The 15,361-nt window shown below is 46.1% G+C and overlaps 1 protein-coding gene across 2 annotated transcripts in view; it reads right to left on the bottom strand.

Annotated features, from left to right (window-relative positions):
* The window catches only part of Etv6 (ETS variant transcription factor 6), a 236,248-nt gene that overhangs the window by 132,123 nt on the left and 88,764 nt on the right, over window positions 1-15,361 (bottom strand). The window contains exon 2 of one of the 2 annotated variants that reach the window (XM_040743744.1): window positions 3,428-3,554. In XM_040743744.1, coding sequence (XP_040599678.1) covers window positions 3,428-3,554 — 127 coding nt within the window. Of the gene's footprint in view, window positions 1-3,427; window positions 3,558-15,361 lie in introns of both variants that reach the window. The other variant, XM_005072863.4, reaches the window with a different exon arrangement.

The raw sequence follows: 15,361 nt of genomic DNA, 5'->3' as shown, positions 1-15,361 counted from the left end.
ATCCATCCATCCATCCATCCATCCACCTACCTGTCTGTTTTTCCATCCATTCATCTGCCCACCCACCTACCCACCCATCTATGTATTCATCCACCTATCTATTCAAGAGTTCTTCATCTATCTTACCCATCCACCCACCCACCCACCTGTCCATTTGTCTATCCATCCATCCATCCATCCACCCACCCGTCTGTCCCCGTTCATCCATTCACGAATCCATTCATCCATTCGAGTTCTTCATCTACCTTATCCACCCATCCACCCATCCATCCATCCATCCATCCACCTACCTGTCTGTTTTTCCATCCATTCATCCGCCCATCCACCTACCCACCCATCTATGTATTCATCCACCTATCTATTCAAGAGTTCTTCATCTATCTTATCCATCCACCCACCCACCCACCCACCTGTCCATTTGTCTATCCATCCATCCATCCATCCATCCACCCACCCGCCCACCCATCTGTCCATTTGTCTATCCATCCATCCATCCACCCACCCACCCGTCTGTCCCCGTTCATCCATTCACGAATCCATTCATCCATTCGAATTCTTCATCTACCTTATCCATCCATCCATCCATCCATCCATCCATCCATCCATCCATCCATCCATCCAGGGGTGACACATGAGTTCTTTAGCAACAGAACAATAGTTCAGAGAATGGGTTCCAGTCACTAACACGTTTTAGGACCAAATCAGTGCAAATGGCCTAGCAGCAGCCCTAAACTCATTTGTCCATACAAAATAAGTGGATTTAAACACACAGCTGCACAGTGGCATACATAGTAAGAAACTAAGCTGTAGGATTAGACAAGACTGAATTTGAATCTTGACCCTGCCATCTTACTAGTTCTGTGACCAACCCTGAAAAACTACTTAAATTCTTGAAGCCGTGGGCAAGGGTTAAAGCTCTGTGGTAGAGGGTTTGCCTAACATGTGCTCCTGGCTTTGATCCCTAGCAGTGCTAAAAATAAAAATCTGTAAGCCTTTACACGTAATGTGGAGATAGCCTTTATGTATGCTTTGGAAAGAGAAAAATCTATCTTTACAGATATTAAAGTGAGACTAAAATGAAATAATAGTATATATTAAAGACCTTAGTTCCACAATAATTACAAGGCATTGTTAATTTTGTTTGTTTTGAGACAGGATCTCTCTATGAGCTCTGTCTGTCCAAGAACTCAATTTGTAGATTAGGCTGGCCTTGAAGTAACAGAGTCTGGCCTTCTTCTGTCTCTCAATGTTGGGATTAAAGGTCTGTGCCACCATGAGCAGCTATTATGATAGTGTGCTGCACTTGAAGATATGCTGGGAAGCAGAGAGAGGTGGCTCAGTGAGGAAGCTGCCTCCTCAAGGAGAGACTGTGTCGCTAAGGAAAGAGAGTTCCAGGTACGGATGATGATGGTGGAGATGAGACTTGCCATCTTTAAAGTAAGAAGGGCTGTTAAGCATCCTCTTTTCCAAACGCAAACATGAAGGGAAGGAAGACTAAAATAAATGACACACAGCTCACAGCTAAATGGCAAAACGAGCTCAGGATGAAGATCCAATTGCCAGTTCAGTCTGCACGCTAGCTTGCGAGGTTGGTTGTTTTTCTATGACAATTTCTACAACAAAAGAGCTCATGTATGTCAAAGGTGCCCTGAGACTTAGCAGAAGCTAGGGTCCCTTGAGAAGTGTTACAAAATATAGGAGCAAAAATAGTCTGAAAAAAAATCCACCCTCTCTGGGATAATTAAAAATTTTAAGCTCTGTAGAAGCAGGGAATTCTACTTTCTGCATCTCAGTACCTGGTGTACCTAGGGCAGTGCCTGGCAGTACACAGACAAAATAAGACCGATTTGGTAGAGGTGTTCTGTCTGCATGGCACGGGTATGTCCCACGCAAGGCGAGCACTCCTGAAGTAAATCTGAAGTAAGTACATTGGTCACAGGGTAATGTCTGCAGGCAAATTTGCTGTTTCTTTTCCATCTCTGGTGCTGCAACAGGTTCCAGTTCCTAAGGATGACCCTGCCTGCAGCTCTGCAGACACACCCTCTGCTTAAGATAAGAAGCAGAGACCTCTGGACCACAGGAGACAACGCTTTCTAAACACTGGCCGAAGAAGGAAGGATTCCAGTGCCCCAAATGAATCCCAGAGTCATCCTTACTATGAGCAGAAGGGAGGACGCAGCAGGACTGGCCGAGGTCCACCCCTGACACAAATCATGCATCCCCTGCTCCCTGCTGTTCCCTACTCTCTCTCAACAAGTCATCTTATGAGGAGGGACAGGTAAAGCAGCACAACCTGGGGACCACCATCATGCCAAGGAACAAGGAGTACCACCATTTGTCATTTGAGTCACTGGGAATCATTTGGAAAGGCCTAACGCGACCCCAGTGCCCTTTAGAACCTGGACATGTGCCCTTGAGACAACGCTCAAGCCAGGGGAACTGGCATTTTCGTGCACACAAGTGTTGGGGGTGGTAATAAGGTGATTCATTTTCTCTGGATGCTCCAGTCACATTTATCCCCTGGTCTGGGTACCAACAGACAAAGAGGAGCAGACAAAAAGGACACAGCAGGGGCCGATGCTTTGGAGACTAAGGTTGGTCACATAGGCATGCGGGTCTCAAGGCTCTGCCAAGATGCAGCTGAAGACTCAGATGGAAGAAAAAACGGGAATGACCTGGGGGACAAGGGTGAAGCCAAGAAAAGGGAGAGAGAGAGGGAGAGGAGTAGAGGAGTGAAGACAAAGGAAAGACGTGACGACACGTGAAAAATGAAGGAAAGAAACGGAGTCGGTATATGGAGAAAGGGAGGGGGAGAGGGACCTTAGAGAAGGGGAGGCCATGGCTTAGAAACAGAGCATGCGCGCTCGGGGGTGGGGGGTGACCGAGGGAAGGGGGTGGTGTTGCAAGTAAAGCAAAGGCATTTTTTTTGCCTAAACCCAAGTTCACATCTCCTCGGAACCAGTGGTGGAAGGAGAGAGCCAACTCCCCAGAGATGCCCTCCACATATGTACCTTGGCACCCCCCCCACACACACACAGATAACTTTAGAAAGCAGTGCGTCTGAATCCACCCCTGGGTAAAAGAAAATATGAAGGTGGAGTAAGTATGGACTTAAGAGTTTAAAAACTTTGAGTAAAAAACAAAACAAAACTCATTTGGCCTCCTAGATCACATTAACTCTGTCATGTGTTAGGTATTTCTGGCTTTTTGTCCCCTGTCATGTCCTTATCAGATACGAATGAAAATATTGAGAAATAAGGGACAAGAATGTCAAACTTCTCAAAGCCATTATGAGGAGAAGGTCAAAGACTCCAAGGATGGCTAGCGACGTCCCTTGGACACCATCTCAGACCAGAGCTTCTCCTTGGGATCCACCCGGAGGGGCATCCTGTCAGTTCCCCCAGCTTCCCAGCGGGCAAACACTCACGCAGGTGCGCTGGTAGGTGAATCGAGTCTTCCTCCATCCTGAGCGCGCCAGGCACTGGGACATGAAGCGGAGTCGAGGAACCGTAGCTCGCCACTGGACTCTCCGGAGGTGTGTATGAAATTCGTTCCTGCTGTTAGGAAAAGGGGAGGGAGAAAAGAAAATGAAATGTTGCAATGGAGGTGTGAGACTCTCAGCGAAAGGCGGGAGGGGCATGTGGGACATGGGCCTGCCCAGAGGTGTCCAATCTTTGGATGCCACAGCATGGCCCTGTCATCCACAACTGTGTTGAGCCACACATATGGTACCCTGAGATACGCTGGCATCATCGGATCACACATGCCTTCTGTTTTGATTTAAAAAGAAAACAAGCAAACAAAAATCACAGGGTTTTGGACTCAGGTCAACAGGTGTCTACCCCAGTGGTTTGTTCCCAGAATAAGGACGGGCAAAGTGAGCAAGTAACAAACAGGAGGCCTACGAGAAGTTGTCCAAAGGAACTCCACAACACTGTTTTTTCAAGTCACATACTGAATGTCACCAATGCATTCAAATCATGTTTCCTCTTCTCTGGCAACGTCCCCAGCTTCTAATCAGAGTATGATTCGAAACTCAAATCCAGCAAGAATGAGCTATACCAGTAAGTGGGAAAGTGATGATTTCCAAGTCCAAAGACTGAGGTGCACATTTTTCCCTTCTTTTCTTTGAAATGCTTTCCTATAGCCCAGGCTAGCCTCCAACTCACTATGTATGTAGCCCAGGCTGGCCTCCAACTCGTCTCATACTTCCCCTTCAACCTTCTGAGTGCTGAGATTACACACACCTGTGACCATGCCTGCTTATTCAGTGCTAGGGACAGGACTGACAGCTTCGTGTGTGCTCAGGAAGCACGTCCCCGGCTGAGCTACAGCCACAGATGATTTAATTAATTGTTCTATCACTATCTCACTATACCAAAACCACAACCCCAAACAGCCAACGTTTAAAAGTCTTTCCTTCCATGTCTGCATGAACAAAGTATCTCCTTGCTTCTCCTTCCTCCCCATCACAAGCAATTATTTCCTTTTTCTTTGAAGTATTCCAGGGTTCTTTTAAAAACTATTTGGCAGAGGCAGGCAGATCTCTGTGAGTTCCAGGCCTACAGAGCGAGTTCCAGGACAACCTCCAAAGCAATACAGAGAAACCCTGCCTCGGAAAACAAACAAACAAAAACTATTTGACAATAACTAAAGATACTCATCAACTGACAAGGAGATGAGTGGAGGGCTACAACAGAACCCCCATTCAGTTTCACACAATCAGTATTTGCTAGATCAGCTGACGCCAACCGAGCGCTCGGAGAAGGATTGCTGCAACAGGAACTGCTGTGTTCAGCAATAGCAGAGGACAGTTTGCAGCTCCACCCCACATACCAACCCCAGCCTGAGTTGCAGTCAGGTAAATCTAACTTCCAGTGGTGCCTGTGGATTAGCTGGACAAACAAAAGTAAGAAAAACGAGGCCCAAAAATAAGCCGGGGGGGGAGCTCAGTAAGTTGACACTATGAAAGTGAAGTTCAGGAGCAAAAGAAAATTCTAGATCAAGGTGAGGCAAGGAGGGCTTGGCCAGGTGTGCACACTTGGGATCCCAGTACTTGAAAGGTAAGTACAAGAAGTTCAGAAGGGCCAGCTTGGGCTATGTAAGACTATGAGTGGGATGGATGGATGGAAGGAAGGAAGGAAGGAAGGAAGGAAGGAAGGAAGGAAGGAAGGAAGGAAGGAAGGAAGGAAGGAAGGAAAGACAGGTCTGTCTTTAATATGCATACTTCATCCAACAGGCAAGGGGGAAGGAAGAGGAAGGTCAGGAGCCCCCTTAGTCCTGTAACCAAAGTTAAGCTTCTCTTCTGCTCCAAGTCTGGAAAGTTTGGTGGCTGGGGTGGTAAATTTCACTTTTAAATAAAAATATACAGATTGTAGTTTCCAGATGGGATCACCATACCTTCCCTAAGGCATCTACTAGCAGCAAGGAGTCATCTAGAAGATCTGTTTAAACACCCATCATATAACAATCCTCGTTAGTTCTCAATCGGAGGCAGCCCCATATACCTAGACTAAGTTTCTGCATCAACCAAGATGTCTCGAGATGCAAAACATCCGCCTTCCCTTTTTAAAAAATAAAACAAAAACAAAAACCCTAAACACTGACTACTTCCAGCAATTCTAGCACACAGATAAGTCACTTGTTTGGGGGTTGCATGTCTGCTTTGGGACCATGTGGGGTAAGAGAGGCAATGTATAATTGTGTGTATGTGAAGCGCATCTTAAATCTGGAGACAGTTCCCCCATCCCAGGTGCAAATAAGTTTGTTTGTTTTTTCTTTTCTTTTTAAGAAGGCTTTGGAACCTATCCTGGAACTCACTCTGTAGAACTGGCTGTCCTCGAACTCACAGAGATCCTCCTGCCTCTGCCTCCCGAGTGCTGGGATTAAAGGCATGCGCCACCAACGCCCAGTCACAAATAAGCTTTAATTTGAACATTTCAAGCACACTATTATGACATCCAATAAATACTCTACACTCTTCAAACAAACCCCCACATCTAGATATCAACAATTAACTTCATTGCCAGAAATAGCTTTGTTTTGTTCTATTTTTTACATAGGTGAAACTATTGATAGAGAAGCCTGGCAGTCAGGGGGTCTTCAAATGGAATGGCACAAGGGCGAGGAAAAAAAAGAGCAGCTGCTTCATGATATACTGACTTCTGTCTCAAAGCAAAGACTCACAAGAATCGTATGCTTGTCTGTAAGAAAGGACGGCACTTCATTCCAGTCTCCTGCCTCAGAACTTTCTACTTTGCATTGCGGGAGATTTACAGCCAGCCCAGCAACCAGGGTCTGGCGGGGTGTCACCTTCACAGTGCATATATTCCCGACTGCTACTTTATCATTGTGCTGTGCTTTTGGTGCACTGTGGAACCTGACCGGGAAGCTGTAAACTGAGGTCAGCAAGCCCTTTGTGAAAGGTTCAGTGAAGACACCCATCCACAACAGAGGACCACAAGGGGAAAACGCCCGATGTTCTCAGGCCTCGAGCAGCCTGTGGGCAGCAATGGTTAACTACAGGACCCCTGAATTTAACTGTCATCGGAGACCCCAGGAGACTGTAAACCTGATATGTGGGTGCTTTTCTGCGAAGAACAGAACAAAAAGCTGGGAAACCCACACTGAAGACTTAATGTACTTGGTCTAACTTCTAGGCTGACTTACACTCCCTGGTTTTTTACTTTCCCTACAGTCACACACTTAGTATCTATACTGGTTCATCAGTAGCTACCGGCTACCAGAAAAACTAGACACGGCTACCTCAGTTAGTGACAGCTGGACACAGGGGCTCAAAGGTGACTAACATCCAACACTCTAAGTCAAGTGGCTCCTTTATTCTCACCGCCGCTACTCCTCTCATTTGACTACCAGAAGAAATAGTACCTGTTGGCTTATTCACCTCTAAAGGAAATTGTCAGCCAGATGAAAACCAAAGGCACTTTATTTTAATACTGGGAACACTAAGCATTTTTCCCAAGAGGATTATAAACATGGCTCTAATTAAATTAAATTGTATAGAAGGAATACTAATGCATTCAGGTATTGGAGAGCCACAAATGGAAATCAGTGCTGTGGTTAAACATGCTATGATGCCGGTGCATGTCTGCTTAGATCCGGGGGATGGGAGGGATGCTCTCAAATTTGCAAAAACAATCTACCACACCAAGTTGGTGGACAAAAGGGAAGTGCTATAACTTCTGATGTCAACCGTAATAATATCCATGAGGGGTGAAGAAGGTACAAAAGAACTTCATTAAGGCAAAGGAGAGCGGAAATGGTTGAAGGCCAGGGCCGAAAAGGAAATTTTACTAACCATTATAGAAATCTTTTTTAAAATGTATGCTCCTGTAAGAACAACTTATTGAATTTGAAATGATTTACATTTCCCTTTAATGCTGTCTGAAGCATGAATGTCTAAAGAAGAGGACTAAATTTATTCTACTTATTTTCAACCCGTGAACTTGAAACTTCCATGTAAAAGAGGCTCACTCATCCCGTACAGGGAAACGACATTGATGTCCACTCCCTCGCCCTCAGGCCACGTATTCTAGAAGGGTCAAAAGCATGCAATTTTTACTACCATGAGCATCTCCCCCTTCTGAATGACTCGATATCGAGCTTCTATAAATGATGGGGACCCCTCTGTCCCAGTCACATATTTGCTCTTACCCCACTGTCTGAAAAGGCTGATTAGTTGGGTTAATCGACTATCTTCTAGAATATAGACAAAGTTGCTGGGCAGTGGTGGTGCACGCCTTTAATCCCAGCACTTGGGAGGCAGAGGCAAGTGGATCTCTGTTAGTTTGAGGCCAGCCTGGTCTACAAGAGCTAGTTCTAGGACAGCCTCCAAAGGCACAGAGAAACCCTGTCTTGAAAAAAAGAAAGGAAGGAAGGAAGGAAGGAAGGAAGGAAGGAAGGAAGGAAGGAAGGAAGGAAGGAAGACAAGAAAGATAGACAAAGCATTTTGTGAATCAAGGAGAACAGAAATAAAGTCGGTGTTCTTGTGCAAAGATGGGTAAGGTTTCAAAAACCTTAGATGCCCTTGATTGAGGAATTCTTTCTAGAGATTGCTTCAACAACATTGCAAATGCCAAGATTATATCTCCAGTTCAGTCTCTGAAGCCTGAGGAGTGTCATGGGACTGAACGGTGACTGTTTCCTGGAGTTATGGTAAGAATTCCACCACAGGCGCCTCTCATTTGATGCATGTTGCTGTCCCAACACAACAACAAACACTGCAACCCAGATAAGATGTATAAACAGCAGAGAGATCAGACAGCCAGGTCTCTAAAAGTGAGGGGGAAAGCTAATGCTTGTCCTGTAACCAACATCAACACACTGCTCAGAAGAAATCCCTCCTCTGACAAGCTATGTTCTCTGATTACTACACAAACAGGAATACTTGATGTGATGGTTAATGGCATCTCAAACGCCAACTCGATGAGGTCTAGAGTCAACTGGGAGATGGGCCTGCAGGCATGCCTGTGATAGGATAGCTGGAGTGGGAAGACCAGCCTAACTGTGGCTGGCACCATCCCCTGGGTTGTGGTCCTGGACTACACAGGGGAGAGTAGGCTAAGCACAGGGACACTCTCTTTCTGTTCTGTGGGTGCAATGGGACCGCCTCTCTCAACCACCTGCTGTCGTGAGCTCCCTGTCATGATGGACTATCAGGGGAACTGTGAACCAAAATAACCCTTGGCTAAGTTTATTTTTGTCAGGATAGTTTATCAAAGCCTCAGGACAAGTAAAGCATACAATTACTTAAATATATCCTGGCTGCAAAATGATTCAAGGTTGGTGGTGTTAAACACACTTTTTATACGCATGCTTTTACTAACAAGCCAATATCTACAAGCCAATACATTTTTTTAAAAGAAACAGATGAATAAAAATCTACCTGCACCATTTTCTAAGTCTTTGGCATTCCAGGTGCAAATAAAAACCTAAACTAACATACTCCTAAACATCTATTTGTTCACTTATTTAAAAAAAAAGTAAGTGCATTATTTTGCCCAACTCAATATTCAGTGTGACAGACTTGATGAAATATGTACATACAGCCATGGATATTGTTTTTGGACTATCCCTAAAGGGAAAGTATGCACCCCAGGGTCTGGGCTGAGGGAAGACCACCACAGGTATCCACACACGAACAGTAAAGTAGAAAAGCATATGCAGGGTGAAATTATGGTGATCTCTCCTCCTCCTGGGAAGGCTTCAGGAGACTTCTAAAACCAAAAGTTCAAGTGCTTCTTGGTATCCAGGCCTTCCCAAGAAAAACATCCATCTGGACAGTCATTTGATACCCAAATGGTGTCTTGCTTTTAAAACTCAATTGCAGGATACATATCAGTATCTCGGGGAAGACAAATAGGAGTTCCCTGTGGAAAGTAACATGGGTGGGAACCACATTCCTGGTCTCTGAAGCTTCCTCCCCATGTTACCCTGATGGCCCAGACTGCCCTAGGAAGAGGGTGCGCCGGACAACCACTCACTCAGCTGGCGGGGCTCTTCACAGCCTAGGCTCTGCCGATCAAAAGGAGTGCTGTTTTCTCTGGAAGTCTATGAAGATGGACAAAACAGGCAGTTCCTTGCCCCCACCACCCGTTTCGTCCTAAAATCAGAAGACAATGCACCCCATCTGTCAAACGGATAGAGCTAAGACATATCGCCTTCAACCTTCCCTTTACCCACACATACCCATCTTTGCACAGTGGGTATAAAGGACAGGGGAAAGAGAATTAGTAATAAGCCTGTGACCAAGCCTTGACCTCAGCACCACTAAGACGCCTCCCCCCTAACATTAAGAAGCATTTCAGTGCTCACTGAGTCTAGGCCTGTAGGCGTCATTATAAATTAAACAACTCTTAAGTCCTTGAGTTTCTAGAATTTAAATTCTATGATGGGGCTAGGAGTGTAGCTCAGTAGGAGTTTACCCAACATACACAAGGTCCTGGTTTGAAACCCCAGCATTGCAATCAACAACAACAAAAAGAAAGGAAGGAAGGAAGGAAGGAAGGAAGGAAGGAAGGAAGGAAGGAAGGAAGGAAGGAAGGAAGGAAGGAAATCAATGCCATGTCAATCTAACCATAAAAACATATGAACACTTATATACATACACCTCAGAATACAAATAAAGTTGGAAAAACCAGAAACCATTAAGGGAAGCAGTGTGCTTCTTGGGGGGTTGTTTCATTTCAACCCCACAAGGAGGCTGCCAGGGAGGCATCCTTATCTTCAATCCACAATAGGGATCCTGATCTGACCCATTCAGTCACCAACATGAGAGATGGCAGATCTGGGAATGTGTGTGCAAGCTGGTCTAACCCCACTGCACTGACCTGCCCCTAACACAGAGGAAAAACCAGAAACTGCATTTCAGTACCACCGGCCAATGAATAATGGCGTTGCTGCCTATGAGGAACCCTGAGCGGTAAGTTATAGCTGTATGAGATGTATAGCTCCTAGCTTCGCACCTGTCCTCAGTCTTCAGGGTATACCAATGGCTGATCCGACAGAACTGTGGGAGCCTGGGTACCCACTTTCCTAAGCCTGCAGTGTATCTTAGGAGCAGGCTAGGAAAGAGCCAATATAATGTCTGTGAAGTTTGTCCCCGCATGGCCTCTGCACAGGAGCCGCCATTAGAATTCATACAGGGGTGTGTGTTCACTTAGAGACAATCAGGAGGACCAGCGAAGTATCTACAGACTGCTTGTGTGTTTAATTGCTTTACATTGTATAGAAATCTCATCTTGTCTACTGCCAGGCAAAAATATCTTACTCTTTATCTCCAATGTTTTATTTAACCAGAAACCATTTCTCTTACTCAACCCCTTCCAATTCTTCAAGAAGAGCTCTAAATACACAGATGGGACTTTTTTAAAGTGGGGAGGAAAGGACCCTGTCAGCACCCACTTGATACAACAGGAAAATCTTATGCTGTAAGGAAGTGTCGCAGTGGACATTGTCCAGGAAAGGCTCCTTCAAGGGCCTGGGGATGGACAGTCCTAAATGAGGAAGATAAGGGCACCAAGCACACATGGTGATCAGTGGCCTTCCGACGCTTACATCTTACGGGATCCTCAAGGACATCTTTCAGTATGAGAGGAGTGAGTACCGGAAGGACCGGAATTCTGTGTGGCAGTCAGCACCCAACACGCACAAGGACCTGAGACAGAGCTGTATGAAGAGGGAAGAGGAAAGGCCTGTCTTGCTCTCAGTTTTAGAGGTCCCAGCCCATGATCAACAGGCGCTGTGGCTCTGGGAGCACGTGCTGGCAGGAGGCTTTACATTACTTAACTCAAGACAGAACAGACAGAGAGAAAAAGCCTATCCCACTGTCCCTTCCAGGGGCACGTCCCCAATGGCCTGAAGATCTCTCACTGACCTCCTCTCCTCTCCTCTCCCCTCCCCTCCCCTCCTCTCCTCCCTTCCCCTCCCCTCCGTCCCCCTCCCCTGCCCTCTCCTCTTCTCCCCTCCCCCTCCCCTCTCCTCTTCTCCCCTCTCCTCTTCTCCTCTCCCCTCCCCTCTTCTCCCCTCCCCTCCCCTCTTCTCCCCTCCCCTCCCCTCTTCTCCCCTCCCCTGCCCTCCACTCTCCTCCCCTCCCCTCCACTCTCCTCCCCTCCCCTCTCCTCTTCTCCCCTCCCCTCCCCTCCCCCTCCCCTCCCCCTCCCCTCTTCTCCCCTCCCCCTCCCCTCTTCTTCCCTCCCCTCTCCTCCCTTCCCCCTCCGTCCCTCTTTGAAAACAAAAAAGATTTACTAGTTTTTAATTTTTGCAGAGGCTAGCAGAGGACATCAGATCCCACAGAACTGGAGTTAGAGATGGTTGCGAGCCACCAATGCGTGCGCTGAGAATGGAACCCAGGTCCTCTAGAAGAACACAGAGGCATCTGTCCAGTCCCTAAGTCCCATCACCTAGAAGGGTATTTTACCTCCCAGTAGGGCCACTCTGGGGCCAAGCCTCTGAAGGATGCTTACTCAGACTGAAAGAACAGCATCTGTACACTGAGGAGGCTGAGCCCCCGACACAGACCCGAGGACTAGGGGAAGGGACCTGCAGGCAGCTGCAGCATCCTTGCGTGTGGGATTGCTTCCTCTAATGCTGACTGAGGCCGAGACTGGGAGGTTTTCTAAAGGAGGCTTCTGCATGCACTGGGGGCTCACACAAATGCTTTATAATTCCAAGATGCTGCTTTGGCACAAGCTGAGACTCTGGCAAGTCAAAGCTGTTGACAATAGTTAGTGTAGGTAAAAGCAGCCCCAAATACAGCCTCAATAACCTCAATTACAGCCACTTGTCTACAGACCCTATGGTTGTACTGGATACAAAGTTTAAAAGCAGGAGCTTCTCCAACTAGAGTGCCAAAGTTTAAAAACAAAAAACCCAAAAAAACAAACTCAAATACATTTCTTTATTGTTCCAATTTTTACATGTTTTAATTAAGATACTTTCCACTCCTGAGATGCCATGAATTTTTTTTTTTACTTTTCTGAATTTCTTAGATACTTCTGCCATGAACAGTAAACATCTACTAAAGCTGGGATTCCTTTTAACTCGAGGTTGTGGTTTCTAGGGAGGACGATGGAGTCGGCCCAGCTCTTTGGATGCACGGATGGTTAGCTCACTTGGCTGGGCCCCAGCATCACGCACATACAAGCAAGGTTACAGGCTTCAGACCTGGCCAGGAAAATTCAATTCATACCATTCCCAGCCCTAGACTGCATCCTAGCCCTGGCTATGATGCCACAATTGCTTGAAGCTGAGAACAGATGAGTTTGGCAGTTCATACCACGGCTCCTGGAAATGCCATAAAAGTGTGTGTGCTCTCAGAGTGTGCCGGCAGCATGGTTCGCCGTAGGAAAGGTGAGTATTTTTACTTATACAAAATCATTGAGTGCTACCTCTGGGAAAAATTAAGGTTTGATGTTGGAGTTACTCAGAGATGGCCCTGAGCTTTGGATTCACAGTTTGAAAGAGGGTCACTAAATCCTTTCTTCCCAGGAATTTCCAGATGCAGAACGAACAGGTACTGCAGTTAGTAGTCGCCTGTACCCTGGGCACAACACGGTGGCCAAGTTCAGTGACCGTGTTAGCTGCTTTCTCCCCCATTAATGCTATTCCGTTTAATGGTTTGGCTATTACAATTAGCCAATCTGCGCAGTCCCTGCCTGGGGCTAACAAGTAATGAACTGAGAGAGTTGCTATTTACTTGTATCGGGGGCGCCATTAGAGAGGCTTCTCAATTTCGTCCCACAAATGAGAAAAGACCTTCCAGGCATGTGCTGCGGCTACACGACAGCCCGTGAATCACTCACTGTGTCCCCGGTGTGGGAGCTATCCTGGGATTCGTGGCATTGAAACCCTGGGCTGAGGTGAAGTTCAAGGTCAGACTCTGGCAGACTACTTGGGCACCAGCGCAGGAACTCTGAATCCCACTACCTGCTTTGTGTGGCTTCCTAAACTCCCTCCTCCCCCTCCTCCTCCTCCTCCTCCCCCTCCTCCTCCTGTAGCTTTCTTCTCTGTGACACAATACCACGTACAGCCCCGCTCTCCTCTCTGTAAGGGAAGCTATATCCTGGAAGTCAAGCTCACAATGCCAGCAAGACTGGGGAAGGGGAGGGTGGGCAGCAGCTTAGACCTCTTCTAAAACCCAAAAGGACTTTCAATCCTGTGACGTCTCTTTGTAACACACCCAGAGCTTAAGTGGGCCACTCATGGCCAGTAAGAAACTTCAGGTTTTCAAAATCAGACAGCAGAGCGAGGGCAAGTTTACGTTCTAACTCCAAGTAAGTGACAGCCTATATTTTGTACAGCTGTGCTGCTGGCCCAGACTAGGCAGACCCAGGAAAGCCAGGTTCTTAACTAATCCCCTAGCCCCAGCAGGCCACAGGTACTATGAAGGTCAAAATGAAGATTTTTTTTTCTTATTTCGGACCTATCAGGTGACCCCTCAGTGTTCTTGAGATGCCAGGCTAAGAGTATCCAGCCTCTACAGCTACATCATGCTACTGAATAAAATGACAAGAGCCTTATAAAGTATTTCAGGGCTTTGTGAATCAAAGGATCTCGGCACATACAAGGTCTAGTTATGACAAGCAACGGAAAGTCCCCCTTACTGCAGATTTTAAAAATTAAACCCATCCTTGTGTTGAAATGGGAAATTACTGGTATTTGTCTTGAAGGCACCAACTGAGGAGGCAAAAATCCTGTGACACCCAGCTACCACAAGGATCTGATACCCACCCCCAAGGTAACATAAACTACCTTACAACAAATCGTGAGTATGGCATGCTTGTGTTTCTACTTTCAGAAAAAAAAAACTCCATCTGTATGTCAGAAACAAAATCTGCAGAATTTTCCAACTCTTAGACACAAAGATTCGCAACTAGCAGAGGCAGCCAGCTCCTTCTTCATCGTGGTCATGGTTTGTAGTGGCATCTTGTTCCGCCAGTGGACTTGGGGTGATGTCCACACACCTGAAGTCACACCCTAGGATTCGCCACCACCCCAAGGCCACTATCAGGACAAGATACCACTACAATGGGTTAGAGAGATCTGGTAGTTTGGGGTTTTGGTGACTTATTATTGAAACAAGTCTTGCTGATAAGCGATTATTACTATACAGATGACACTGGTATTAATATCATTCTGAACAATCAGCACTTGAAATGAGAAGGAAATATAAAAGCACACGTGTGATGATAACACCAATTAGCAGAACATTAATCAGCTAAAAATAATAAGGAAACTCAACTACTACACTCTTATAGCTTGTTAAAGACCAATTAACCATCCATTTTACATAAGGTTATTACTCAATGGTATATGAAAAATAAGCTTAGATTCACATGTACCTTAGGGATTCACGATTCGTTAACAATTTAGGAAACACACATTTTCCATCAGGTATTCTCAATCTTGGCTACATATCAGAATTACTCAGAGGAACTTAAATAAAATAAGCCCCTGCATCCAAGCAAATCAGAGTCTGTGGAGATATGAGCCAGATATTAATATTAATCCTCCCAGATTCTACTGTGTGCAGTCAAGACTGAGAGTTGCCGTCGGAAATCAAGACAGAAAAAGTAAAATTAATGAAGACATACGGCGAACGATTTTGTTTCACAACAGACTTTAGAAGCCTTATTAATCTGTGTGCCAAATATCCTCTCCTGGGTAAAATGATCACTGTCTTGTCTTTCACCATCAAAGAGGTGACTAGTGTAGCACATAATGGGACATAATGCCTCATCTACACATGGCAACTGCTCCACATAGGGTCCTCACTGTCCCTGGTCATAGGGTCCTCACTGTCCCTGGTTTCCCCAGTGGCCACCCAAGGAACCTGTCCAGC

Source organism: Mesocricetus auratus, unplaced genomic scaffold (assembly GCF_017639785.1).
Source record: "Mesocricetus auratus isolate SY011 unplaced genomic scaffold, BCM_Maur_2.0 Super-Scaffold_100001, whole genome shotgun sequence".
NCBI lineage: Eukaryota > Metazoa > Chordata > Mammalia > Rodentia > Cricetidae > Mesocricetus > Mesocricetus auratus.
Note: the sequence above shows the minus strand (reverse complement) of the source record. Positions and strands in the feature narration are given on the sequence as shown.